This window comes from Globicephala melas, chromosome 9, assembly GCF_963455315.2.
Source record: "Globicephala melas chromosome 9, mGloMel1.2, whole genome shotgun sequence".
NCBI classification, from domain to species: domain Eukaryota; kingdom Metazoa; phylum Chordata; class Mammalia; order Artiodactyla; family Delphinidae; genus Globicephala; species Globicephala melas.
In genome coordinates this window covers 55297570-55311786 of record NC_083322.1, presented here as the reverse complement: position 1 = coordinate 55311786, position 14217 = coordinate 55297570, and the positions used below count along the sequence as shown (strand labels likewise).

Genomic DNA, 14217 nt, shown 5'->3' with positions numbered 1-14217 from the left:
CAGGTTTTGGGGAGAATAAAATGAGTTAATGCATGTAAAGCACTTAGCACAGTGTCTAGCACATAATAAACATTATAGGTGTTAGCACTTATTCATATTATTTTAAAAGCATAATAACATGGGTTTTATTAGGTTGAAAAACATTGCTTAAGGATGGAGGAGAAGGGATCAGGAACATCCTACAGAACCCTAAGATAATGCTCCTTTTTTTGTTTTTATTCATGAAGTACACTTTCTGATCATTATTGGTAATTTCTATTAGCATGTACTTTGTAAATCATCTTGTCAATTTTGACTTCTGGTAACTAAATTTACAATACCTATATTCATGTACTGAATCTTCTCTTTTTCTTCATTGCAAACAACTTTTAAAGTTTGTCCATCTGGGGAATTCCGTGGCGGTCCAGTGGTTTAGGACTCTGCCCTTCCATTGCCTAGGGCCCGGGTTCAATACCTGGTCAGGAGACTAAGATCCTGCAAGCCTTGCAGTGCGGCCAGAATAAATAAATAAAGTTTGTCTATCTGTACTCTATACAGCAAATGTTTCTCATTAAAGACATTATTGGCAGTTTGTTCAACAGGACTGTTTTTAGTAAAGATGTTAACAAACCTCCCCCCATGGGGACTAAATGGCATCTGTTCACCCCATTTCTCCCCAGTCATAGTGACGAGAAATGCCCGTACAGATTTTCAAATGATCCCAGGTAGGTATCACTCCCAATTGAGAACCACTTCTACATATTTGTAAGGCTTTATTAGTTAGGCAGCATATTATCATTTATTCTTAAGCATTTTCCAGAAAATGCCACATATTTCCTATTGGTCACTTGAACCTTTATCTAAAATTCAGTCTAAACTCATTACAAATTTTAGTTATAGCTTTTTCTGTTATTTTTAGCTCAAATTACCCTCTTCCAATCCTTTTGCATGTGTTTCTGCCCTGGCAGTTTTGCCTTCATATATTAGTAGCTTCTGTTCTTTTCCTCACTTAAGCCTTTGTTTCCTTCTTTCATGTCACTGGAAGTATGTATATTTCAAACATTCAAGTATGAATATTTCTTGAAACTCAATTTTTAGAATCTTTGGGGTACATTAACATTAAATGGCGTAAAAACAAAATGCTACAACCCTCATGGTTTTTTAAAATTATATCACATTTGTTTATCTTTTAAAAATTGAGTGTATTGTGCAATACCAAATATTCTAGAGAAGTGATAAGTATTAACAAATAAAGCTTTTTGCTAATAGATGTTTTTTTAACATGAGTTGACCAGCGCAGGAATTGATTTGCTTTAAATCATGTTTAGAAAACTAAGAATTACTTGATTTCTCTTTTTAGGTGCTTAGTAGAAAAAAGGGTTTCCATAATAGTGCCATATATGTTACAAAATGTATTCACAATGCAATGTCTTTCTTTTGGGGGCTGGCAGTCTTCAAGGAGGCATCCATATATTTCAAAATTTGTTGGGTTTTATTATCTTGAAGTCATTGTTAATCTGAGGTGAAAGGTAATTGCTAAATGGAAATTCTGAGAAGAAAAAAGCCTCATCTTTTTTACTTAGTATAGAAAGTGCTGTTGTATGAGGTGGGTTTTAAGATGATCTTATGGAAAAACTGAACTGAAAATAATTCCACAAGGTATAGAGTGAAAATGAATGTCTTCAAAACTTTTCACAAAATGAAATGTCTCAATCCTAATGTTTTCTGTAGTTTCTCTGTTGAGATAGCTGTAGTTTCTCTGGATCTAAATCAGTGAACATTTTTATAATCTAAAATAAAATATTTTATAATTTATAACTAAATTTTATAATTTAAAATAATTTATAAATTAAAATAATTTTGTGCAATAATTTTAATGGTTCTTTTAATTTTAGGCTAACATTTACTTAAAATGTCATAAGTTACTGGATTTTAAAAACATTTCTTTTAAAGGAAATTTTCCAGTTATAAGGCAGTGGAAGGAAGTAAATTAAAGGCTTTTGTTATTACACAAGGAAGCAAATTAAAGGTTTCAAAATGACTATTAATTGCAGTTGAGAAAACAGTAAAGTCCTCTATCTCCTCTCAAAAGATATTCAAAACCTTTCTTGAAAATGAGCTCTTTTTTTTCTATGAGAGTTGGGGCAATAAGGAAATCATTAAATATGAACAGGTCATTTTAATGCCTAATGGACTTTAAAAAAAACTGAAGAAGGTTCATCTCACCATGGCTAGGAAAGCAACTCCTTGCTTGATGTTCTTTTAGAAATTTACTGGCATATAAATGAGAGGAAGTTTTTTTAAAACAAATAAAATATATTCAATACAAAGAGATTTGTTTTAGTCTAGCCATGAAAAAAATTAATAATAGCACTTAATGAAGAGATGGAACTGTCAAACAACCGAGAGTGCTTGAACTTCAATTACTTGTTAGAAATTGCCTAATGGAGACTTCAAATTAGTCTGGGGAAAAAAGTGTTCATGTGTATGTATATTTAAATATATATATTATATATTTGGAAGAAAATTTTTGGATTATGTAGGGAATTGATAATGGAAGTGGGAAATATTCTTAAGTCATCATCAGAAAGCTTTTATGAACTGACTAAATGTTTTTGAGTCTGTGATAGGCAGCTCCAGTGAAAATTATAAACTATCCTTTAGTTCATCCAAATGTCAGATATCAAAGTTCTTTTTAAAGATTCTGGAAAGAATGTCAATGGCAGCTATCTATTTCTAGCTTCCAAACTATTAACAGTATGACATTCACTTGTGCAATTTATGGAAAATAAGTGGGTACTATTCTAAATTGCTAGTTCAAGCCATTTTTTACTTAGTATTTACAAGACATTTTATAATCATATCACCTTTTTATAGGTCCAAAAGGCAGATTCTTATGCTGTTAAGACCTATGAAAGTATGTATCCCCATTTTAAAAAACAAAAATCTACCTTTGATAGGAAAAAAGGACAAAGTAATCTTAAATTATAAACAAAGGTTTTGAATGGTAACATATTATCAGTTATCTCTGACTTGCTTTTTACATAGTATATGTATTCTAAGATAGAAAAATCAACATTTTATTTTTTAAATTGTTTTTCAGAGTGGTTATGTGTCCTTTAATTTAATCTTTCAAGGGATTTCTTTGTTTTATAAAGCAATGGGAAATCCAGAAAACATAGAAGATGCGTACGTTGCTGTTATTCGGCCAAAGAATGCTGCCAGTCTCAATTCTCGGGAATACAGAGCTAAGTCATATGAAGTGAGAACGATTTACTAACATTTGATTTTCAACCATTGAATGTCATTCTCCATTATCATTTTCATTTACATATAAAGTATAACCATAGCCTGTAAATTCTTGTTGATAACCTTGATCTTGACAAGCTAGAATTTACAGTCGTAGATCTGCCCATCATCATGTCTTTTCCGCTACATGTATTTTGACCATTTTTCTATTCATTGATAGGGATAAATTATTAGATATTAAAAGTTACTTATTTGAGTTTTACTTATAACTTATGAGAGTTTGGTTTTTAGTACAGTTTACGGAATGGCTCTCAAAAATTGAAAATAAAATTGCAAAATTCAGCTTATTCAAAATTCCAACCTAAATTTCGTTCTTGGCTGTTTTCCCAAAGAACTATTTTTAAAAGTTCATTAAAAAATATCTTTACCTTTAATTAAGTTTTAGGCAATTAAGTTACTTCTCTGTCGTCTTGAATACATATATTAGTAAACATGATTGAGGCTCCTGCCAAAAAAAACCCAAAGCAGAATTGTTATCTTTTCTATGCAGCAGATTTCAAGCATCATAAAATGCTTCTAATCTAATCTAACTTGAACTAACTTCTCTAGTATTTTGCTTTAATTGCTTTTTTAAGGTTAGTTTTCTGAAACCTATTAAGGGATACTGCAGGGGTTCTGAGGAGACTACTGCTTCAGCAGTGCTCTGACTTACTGGTTCTCAGTCTTGGCTACACTGTTAAATCACTGGGAAACTTTAACATTTCCAGTACCAGGACCCCACTCCCCTGACGTTCTGATTTAATAGGTCTGAGATGAAGCTGTGCATTGATACTGTTTTGAAAGAGTCTAGGTTATTCTTATATGCAGCTAGGGTTAAGAAAGACTGCTGGCTTATTATATTCTAGGGCAAGTAAATTTAATTTTAAACACTCTCTTAATATTATTTTTCTCATCTAAGATTTTGTTGCATGAAGTTCCCATTGAAGGACAGAAAAAAAAGAGAAAGAAGGTTTTGTTGGAAACTAAACTTCAGGGCAACAGTGAAATAACACAAGGCATATTGGATTATGTAGTAGAAACCACCAAACCAATTTCTCCTGCAAACCAGGGTATCAGAGGTAAGAAACTTTTCTTTTTAACACAGTTGGCTTTAAATGCTTGTGGAGAAAGACATTTTAAAAAGTAGATTAAAATCAGTTTCTTTTTATGTTCCTTTTCATTTGAAAAACTTGAAAAAGACTCAGAAATTTCTAGGGTTTTTTTTTTAAGGTGCAGCCAAGCCCCCTTCAAAAAGCAACTTAACAATTTTTTTAAGTTAAAAAATATTTTTGAAATGTTTAGATAATTTTAAGTAAAAAAAAATTGAAAATATTTAAATTGTGTTAATGATTTGTTCAAGAGAGAGAGGAAGCCAACAGGTGGCTTAAAAATTAAAAGAAAGCACAAAATTACTTTTGTTAGAAGTATATTTCCCTAGATAAGTATCTGTGAACTACTATGTTTGTTTCTCTACTCCAGGACAAGAGAAAACTATAAACCTCTCTCCATAACTAAGTAACAGTTAAGATTTTGTGTATTAGAGCAAGTCCTATAAATTACCAGTCAGCAGAGGTTTTCTTCCCATTTGGTCACAAGAAGAAGATCATTTTCAATGAGCCAAAATAAATTGTAGAAGTATTCACCCTGAAAGGTTCAGGCCTCATTAAAAATATTAGATAATCTATAGCCTATGAAACTGATTAAACATTAATGATCAATTTTATCAGGCTGTGGCCTCACAAGAAGCATATAGCAGAAGTTACAGAAATTATATACTCTGTCCAGGATTCAGGCATTATAATTAAAAAGGTAAAGCTAATTTCAGTCAAACAGCAGTTGAAAACAGTTGTTGATAGTGAGGTAAAGCATACCTCTCTGTGCCTAGTTTTCAGTTTTTTAAAGCTTATTTAGTGTTTTTTTCTATTTGTTCATCTTTATAGAGATTAGTTGTCTAATTCATCTCTCACTAAAGAGACTATTTTTGTTGCAGAGATAAGGCTGAATCCTGTAATTTGATTTGTTGGTTATTTGGGATAGTTGTTCTCTAGAGATAGCTGAACTAAGCCTGTTTCATAACTTCTGGAGGTACCATTCACCATATTTATCTCCCCAACTGGTAACCTCCTCAATAGGGCCTGCAGGGTTTTTGTGGCTTGGGGCTCTAAGCATTGTAACTCGAGATTATAAGAAGTTCCTGCATAAATTTACAGATCTTTGATACACGTTCTGAGTACTACAGAGAGAATCCCCTTTCCCTAATTATCAGATTGACTTTTTAAATAAAATGATCTAGAAATTGATCTTAGCTAAAAAGGGGGACTATCCCTGTGGGTGATCAAGGCAAGTGAAAGGCTCTTCTTTTGGATGCCACAAATTTGTCAGCCTTTTCTACCTCAGTCTTGGACTTCTCTGATAAATTTTCATCCAGATTTGTTTTACTATCACTAAATTGTTATAGTTATCAGGATCTATTCTGAGATCAAATTACTGAGACAAAGTCTGAGCCCAAATCACATATTTGAGCTGAGATAGACAAGTCATAATTTGCTATGAATTAGCCGAACTCTACCACTTGGTTCATTTACCAAGCAGGGGGATATAAGTGATATCAGTGTTAACAAAAATATCCCCCGGCCCAGAGGGCTGGGTAGTTTTTCTTAGGAGAAGTTACAAGTGGATAGGCACCCTGAAACATGTCTAGCACAATTATATCTTATATACTTAGACAGTAGAATGTACTAATACATTTTCAGGCAGCTTTTAATAAGAGAAATGAAAGTAAAGAAGTTTTACTTAACTAAATAGACAGTTATATCAATGAACCATGCCATACCTGACTATCCTATTCAATTGAGGTTTTCTAAAAGTGTGAAATATTTTTATAGAGTAATATGATTTCTTATATAAGCATCACATGAAAATTACCAATGACTTTATAATAGCAGTAGTTGTGCCTTTTTGTGCAGTGCTATATATAGTTTATAAAACACTACCACAATTACTTATTAATGAAATTCTTAAATTGGTCCTGTGAGTTAGTATATAGTCATTTTTACATCTGTAAAATGGAAATGCAAACATAGGTTGTCACCTACAAAAATCATATTCCCATTAGTGGAGGAGTTAGGACTAGAACTTCATTTCCCAACTTGTAATCAGTGCTTTTCTTTCCCCGCATGACAGATCTCACAGTTGCATATATAATTTGCAAAGTAGGCAATTAAACAATGGATCAGAACTGGATTTAGGGAAGCTGCAAGGCAGGAAAGATTAAGTGGGACAAGACCTCAAGCCAGACAAAAGAAATATTGCCTCTCAAATTTATTAGAATGTATCTAACACTTATATTTTGTACAAGTGTCTATTTTGTAAAAAATTGTTTGGGGGCTATAATAATAATGTGCCATAATAATCACAAATATTGACTCCAGCATTTTGTGAATGAATGAAGCTGCTTGAGCTCATATTATCTACCTGTCCGCAGAAGGCATCCAGCCAGGCATTCCTACCTGGGTCAAGAACAAGGTTCTATTTCTTGAGATGGGGAGATTGGAAGGGTTGATAAAAATTATGACAAAGATATCCAGAATATGAAAGGTTTTAGAGTGAAAGACTTGTAGGTTGTTATTTATAGCCCCCTTGCTGCCAAATCAGGAACAACAGACTAAGTATAAGAATGGTGGTTACGGGCTTCCCTGGTGGCGCAGTGGTCGGGAGTCCGCCTGCGGATGCAGGGGACACGGGTTCGTGCCCCAGTCCGGGAAGATCCCACATGCCGCAGAGCGGCTGGGCCCGTGAGCCATGGCCGCTGAGCCTGCGCGTCCGGAGCCTGTGCTCCGCAACGGGAGAGGCCACAACAGTGAGAGGCCGCGAACTGCAAAAAAAAAAAAAAAGAGAATGGTGGTTACAATTCAGAACAACAGTTTATAGCCCAATCAGATTTTAATAAAAACTGAAATTGAGAGTGGAGGTTGAATATTAAATGAAGAGCTGCTAAACTTTAAGACTTTGCAGTTTATGTACACTACGCTTCTTGGCCAGCTTAGACTTTAGTGAAACTCTTACCATCTACATCCCAACTGAATGAAGTATATGCCTGTTCACCTTGCAGGATGTGTTGCTGTTCAGCTGCTCTATCAGTCCTTAGCAGGATGGTTTTCCTTGCTACGTATAGGAAGCTTCTCTTTTAGTGAGTCAGAACAGGGGATCTATTGGTTGATTGTCCACAGAATGATTTACATTATTATCAGAATTACCAGTTTTTATTAGTGCCCATAATAAAATTGACTTTTTATATTTCAGTTCCTCTTAATACTGCCTTTAAAATATTTTTTTCTAATTCTCAAGGTAATATATAAGATTTTAAAAGGCCCATTATTTTTATCTTTACTGACTTAAAAAAAATGATTAGGAAAACGAGTGGTACTAATGAAGAAATTTCCTCTGGATGGGGAGAAGATGGGCAGAGAAGCGGCATTATTTATTGTTCCATCAGTTGTCAAAGGTAAAGTCTAAGTTTCACCTTATGAATCTTTGTATACCTTAGGTGCTAAGCTAAAGTCTGTTGAGGAACTTAGGAATTTGGATTCATAGTTACTATTGTAATACTATTATAGAATACATGTTTTTAAGATAATGGAAGATGGAGAAATTGTTACTTAAAAAGATGGTTTGATTTCAAAGTAATATTCAGGCTTCCAGACTGATCAGTAATATTTTTGTTTCTGTTTTTAAAAGTAGAACAAAGAAGTGAGGAAGGAAGCCATAATCAAAACAAAAAGTTTTTAGCTTATAATGAGGGATTTTTCAGACTGTGCTATATAGGTAGAATAGAAATAAAAATTTATGTATTTTGGAAAATTAACAGATTATTATCAGAACCTATCTTATATTTGGGAAAAGAAAGTGTCAGTAATAGTTCTAAAATACTCTTCCCAACAGTAGTGGTAATATTTAAAGAACTTAGATCTAATATGAAAATTTAATTTGAGCTTTGACAAGGAATTTATCCTATTATGCTGGAATAATAGAAAAAATATTGAGGTTCAGTGCAGACCATGCAGCCCACTAATTTTGTGTTCTGGGCAAATCACCTCTTTAAGCCTCACCTATTTATTTGTAAGATAGATACCTGCTCCTACTTGGTTCATCGTGCTGGAAGAATTCAGTGAGGTATTAGATGTAAAAATCACTTTGGAACCTGTAGAGTACTGGCCTCATGTAAGGCCGTAATAATACTAATGATATATTAATGACCCACTGTGGACATCTCATCAGACTGCTGCTACACAGTACTTACACGTATTTTATTAGCCAGCTCTATCATTACAGAATTTTTTTTCCCCAGCCATACTTAGGTTAAACAGATCAGTATGTTAAATGGTGCTGGAAACCTTATTATTAATCAGAATTTTACAACATTGTTGAGGAAGAGAAAGGGGAAACAATTTCTGTAGTCCTCCAGGATTCTAAATCCTGCATTCACCCAAATGGATAAGGTCACAGAGCTGGCCAGCAATTGAATCCAAGTCTACTAATTTAAAATCTAGAACAATTTATGTTATACTTAACAATTTTTTTTAACATACTGTGTACTTTTAAATAAAAATCATGCAGTCGTAAACCTTTTATATGATGGCATAATTCTTCATTTTTCTTTTTCAGATAATACTAAATATACGTATACTCCAGGATGCCCAATTTTTTACTGCTTACAAGATATTATGCGAGTCTGTAGTGAATCCAGCACTCACTTTGCTGCACTTACAGCAAGAATGTTAATAGCCTTGGATAAGTAAGAACTGCCATTAAAAATATTTTTTAATAAATCAAATACATGTTCATATTAGATATTAGCTCTGAGAGATAGAAATTCTTTTGGAAGAAAATAATAAAATTAATAATATATATATTAAGAAATGGTAAGTTTTTGAAGTATAATATAAAAATTTTAAACCCCAAAGACAAGATTGTCCTGATTTGCTTGCAACATGTTAAGTTTATTCTTAGAAAATGACAAAGATTGCCCTGGCCTAAGAATTAAGATTCCTTTGTTATAAAACTAGATTTAGTATTGATTTACCCTTATCAGTGAACAAGTCGTTTCACCTGTCATGCCTTTTGTCTTTCTGTAACAGCAGGTCTAATGTCACCTACATCTCAGTGGTTTAAATTTTTAAAGGGCTTCGTGTTTTTTGAAAAGGATTTTAATTATTATTTGTTACATGCATTAAAAAAAATAGTTTGCTATGTCCAATAACAGAACTTTTATTTACAGTAAATGAAGTACTTAACACTAATTAAAATTATAAAAATCCCGGGACTTCCCTGGTGGCACAGTGGTTAAGAATCCTCCTGCCAATGCAGGGGACACGGGTGTGAGCCCTGGTCCGGGAAGATTCCACAAGCTGCAAAGCAACTAAGCCTGTGCACCACAACTACTGAGCCTGAGCTCTAGAGCCCGCGAGCCACAACTACTGAGCCCGTGTGCCACAACTGCTGAAGCCCATGCACCTAGAGCCTGTGCTCTGTAATAAGAGAAGCCACTGCAGTGAGAAGCCTGTGCACATCACTGAAGAGTAGCCTCCACTCGCGCAACTAGAGAAAGCCTGCGCGCAGCAACGAAGACCCAGCAGAGCTAAAAATAAATAAATAAATTTATTTTTAAAAAAAATTATAAAAATCTGAATGTAGTATTAGAAAGAATCACACATCAGAGTTGGATAGTAGTTTAGTTTTTTCATCTTCACTTTTTAACAAATACATCTACTACCTCTTCTTTTTATTTTGCCAGGTGGTTAGATGAACGTCATGCACAATCTCACTTTATTCCGGCTTTATTCCGACCTTCTCCTCTTGAGCGGATAAAAACTAATGTTATAAACCCTGCATATGCTACTGAATCAGGTCAGACAGAAAACTCACTACATATGGGCTATAGTGCACTAGAAATAAAGAGTAAAATGTTAGCCCTAGAGAAAGCAGATACCTGTATTTACAACCCTTTGTTTGGATCAGATCTTCAATATACAAACCGGGTAAGAGTTGAATGAATTTTGGCTTTGATTTCAAAAGACATGTCATTTCAAATGTAATTTTTTTTCCTGAGATAAATGCATCTATTACTAATTGTAAACATTAAGATGACATCCGTACTTAGCTCTATTTTTATACATCAAAGTCAGGTGTCTAAAGCTCAGTATCTAAAGCTGTTTTTGTTTTTGTTTTGTTTTGTTTTCCCTTTCTAGGTAGATAAAGTGGTAATAAATCCATACTTTGGTCTAGGAGCTCCAGACTACTCAAAAATCCAAATTCCCAAACAGGAAAAATGGCAGAGAAGCATGAGCAGTGTCACAGAAGACAAGTATTGTTCTGGTTTTCCTTCACATTGCTTTTTAAACACCTAATTCTAATGTTAAAATACTGTTTAAAATGATATATGCAATTAGTATGCAATGTAATCATTACATAAATGATTTAGTTTACAGCTGCTCAATGAAACATAGCTTTCATAGATATGTCACATTTGTTTCAAAACAATATGAATTTCAACAATGCCTGTTTTTTTTTTTCTTCTTTTCTTTTAATGATTAGGGAACGACAGTGGGTAGATGATTTTCCTCTCCATCGAAGTGCCTGTGAAGGAGATTCGGAATTATTAAGCCGACTTCTCAATGAAAGATTTTCAGTCAACCAATTAGATAGTGACCACTGGGCACCCATTCATTATGCATGCTGGTAAATAGATTATTCTTTTGTTTTTAGAAAGAATGAATCCTTAGTTTATAAATGTTAGTGCTTCTTTTCAAAGCTGTTCTCATTCCAGCCACTTTTTCCTATACCATGTTTGCCTTATGAGCTTTCTCTGTAGTAATCTTTGATTACTGTGTATGTGCCACACCGTTCAGATTTACAAGGTCTGCCCCACAGGAAAAGTATCATTAATGTTTTCAGGCATCCTGAGGTCATGCAGTAGGATAGCTAATGACTAGCAAGTGCCATTGCACAGCACACAGTCCCTTATTCACCCTTGCAATTTCTATTGTTTCGTACTGGAGTTGTGTTATGTTTGTTTATCCTTATTATATTTTATTTTATTATTGTTATTATTTATTTTTTATTTTTGGCTGCGTTGGGTCTTCGTTGCTGCATGCAGGCTTTTCTCTGGTTGCAGTGAGTGGGGTCTACTCTTAGATGCAGTGCACAGGCTTCTCATTGCAGTGGCTTCTCTTGTTGCAGAGCACGGGCTCTAGGCACGTGGGCTTCAGTAGTTGTGGCATATGGGCTCATTAGTTGTGGCTTGCAGGCTCTAGAGCTCAGGCTCAGTAGTTGTGGCACATGGGCTTAGTTTCTCCGTGGCATGTGGGATCTTTCCAGATCAGGGCTTAAACCTGTGTCCCCTGCATTGGCAGGCGGATTCTTAACCACTGTGCCACCAGGGAAGCCCTATCCTTATAAAATTTTCATGTGTTAGCTACTTATGATTTGACCTTGCATCATGTTAGAAAAGTATTCTTTTAGTTCTTTGGAAAGCTGTGGTATCAGGAAACACCAAAAGTTTTCATTAGAATTAAAGCCTTCCTTTTTTTTTTTTTTTTTATGAGAGGGATTAGCTCACAGGATTGGAGTTAGCTCTTTCCACTAGTTGCCCAGTGTAGTTCTTGCTCTGGTACTCTTCTCACATAATAATAACTCTTCCCCTCAGCCTGGGTTACGTTATTAAATTTATGTTCGTAGCAGTAGTTAACTATTTGCTGTAGCCTGTCCTCTAGAAAGGATGTAATTAAGTTATTTACTATTATTTCTTATGGGAAAGTTGCCTTTGACGTACTGTTTAAAGTGAACTTCTTTGACTAGTTTAAGAAGTGCCTGCACTATTTACGGCCTGTTAAAGTCCACAACTTTTTAGCTGCATGACGTTGAGCAAGTGACTTTACTTCAGAGGTCCCCAACCCCCAGGCTGTGGACCGGTACTTGTCCGCGGCCTGTTAGGACCCGGGCCACACAGCAAGAGGTGAGCTGCAGGCGAGCAAGCGAAGCTTCATCTGCCGCTCCCTGTCACTCGCGTTACCTACCGCCTGAACCATTCCCCATCTATGGAAAAATTGTCTCCCATGAAACCAGTCCCTGGTGCCAGAAAGGTTACTGCTGCTTTACTTTACCTCTCTGCATCTTAGTTTATTATCTATATGTAAAATACATTAATTAGATCATTTTCAACTCAAACTCTTTTTATTTCACTGTGATCAAACAGCTTATTGATCAATATTTCTGATCTAGTAGCTAAATATAGTTGCTTTTAATATATATCTATCTTTTCTCCATTAAAAATATGCTGTTTCCTTAAAAATATGCTCCTTTATTAAATAAATATGCTCTTAATTTTTTTTCTGTTTCCTTAAAAATATAATCTTTTATTCTATAAATGTATTCTTAATTGTTTTACCATTACAGGGAATTTTTATACTCAGATTTGGAAAGAGTTACCCTAAATCTTCTTACACTGAACTTACAGTTGTTTCTTCAGATTACTGGTAGATACTGGTAGCAGCAGCAGTACCAGAAGAAATCACATGCTTTTTGTTGAGCTAAACAGAAAGAGGTAGAGAATATAGTTCAAACTCCAAGAAAGTACACTGTGGAATTGAAAAAGACAGAGGCAGTAAATTTTAGCTTAGGAATCCCAAATTTATATTTGCCTATATTGTTGCCCTTTTTGCGGCAGGGCCTTTTTTTCTTCTCTATTAAAAGAATGGTAATATTTTCAATTGCCTATTACATAAAAACAGAAGTATGGTATAGTATTTAATGTGCTTTGGAATGTACCTACGTTTCAGACCCAACTGAAACTTTTAGTTCCTAAAAGTATGGCCTTTAGCAGATTACTTAATGTCTCTAAGGATCTGTTTCTTTATCTAAAAGATGAGCTTAATTTTAGTGCCTCTCTTCAGATTAGAGGAGAAAATGCAAATAAATGCTTTGAAGGGTACCTGGCAGTAATAAGCACTCAAAAAATGTTGTCTGTTATTAAAGTGTTATAAAAATTTAAAGATTTTGATGTCTGAATCTAAAATTCATTACCTGTTGTATTTTTATTTGTAAAGTCGTATTACTGCAATACACCAAGGAAGAGTTTTATCCTTCGATAAAACTAATTTCTGTTAGCTGGAAATAATAACCAAGTTTAATACACCACTAGTAGTATAGGTCACCTTGCAATACTTTTTATTTTTTTTATTTTTGGCTGCATTGGGTCTTCGTTGCTGTGCGCGGGCTTTCTCTAGTTGTGGTGAGCGAGGGCTGCTCTTCATTGTGGTGTGCAGGCTTCTCATTGTGGTGGCTCCTTTTGTTGTGGAGCACGGGCTCTAGGCGCACGGACTTCAGTAGTTGTAGCGTGTGAGCTCAGTAGTTTTGGCTCGTGGGCTCTAGAGTGCAGGCTCAGTAGTTGTGGCTCATGGGCTCAGTTGCTCCACAGCATGTGGGATCCTCCCGGACCAGGGCTCGAACCCGTGTCCCCTGCATTGGCAGGCGGATTCCTAACCACTGCGCCACCAGGAAAGTCCTGCAATACTTTTAATAAGATAGATAATTTGATTCATGTGAATTTGAATGAAGACTGATTTAACTGTTTAGTAAAGAACATAAATTACCTTATCTTGGAAATGTACTCTTATTCACTAACTGGTACGAGGATTGAGAAGGGGAATACTGGGCTATCTCATCAAGAGACTGGGATTTGGGGCCTATCTTTATAAGCTTAGACAAGATGTTTTACCCATCTTTCTCTGTTTTCTCATCTTTAAAATGAGGGGTTTTATTAGATCAGTGGTTCTCAAACTTTTGTGTTAGGGTTCCTTGTCATTCTTCAAAATTACAGGATCCCAATTAGCGTTGGTTTATGTGAAGTATATCTAGTGTTACTATATTAGAAGTTTAAACTGAAAAATATTT

The 14217-nt window shown here is 34.7% G+C and overlaps 1 protein-coding gene across 6 annotated transcripts in view; it reads left to right on the top strand.

The window, feature by feature from the left end:
* KRIT1 (KRIT1 ankyrin repeat containing) overlaps positions 1–14217 on the top strand; it is a 36766-nt gene that overhangs the window by 1623 nt on the left and 20926 nt on the right. For 2 of the 6 annotated variants that reach the window (XM_030857300.2, XM_070046343.1), the window contains 7 exons: positions 3138–3241; positions 4187–4346; positions 7679–7771; positions 8932–9061; positions 10061–10304; positions 10515–10630; positions 10861–11004. In XM_030857300.2, coding sequence (XP_030713160.1) covers positions 3140–3241; positions 4187–4346; positions 7679–7771; positions 8932–9061; positions 10061–10304; positions 10515–10630; positions 10861–11004 — 989 coding nt within the window. In that variant the 5' untranslated portion in view covers positions 3138–3139. Of the gene's footprint in view, positions 1–3082; positions 3242–4186; positions 4347–7678; positions 7772–8931; positions 9062–10060; positions 10305–10514; positions 10631–10860; positions 11005–14217 lie in introns of those variants that run through there. The other 4 variants (XM_060304585.1, XM_060304588.2, XM_060304586.1 and 1 more) reach the window with 3 other exon arrangements.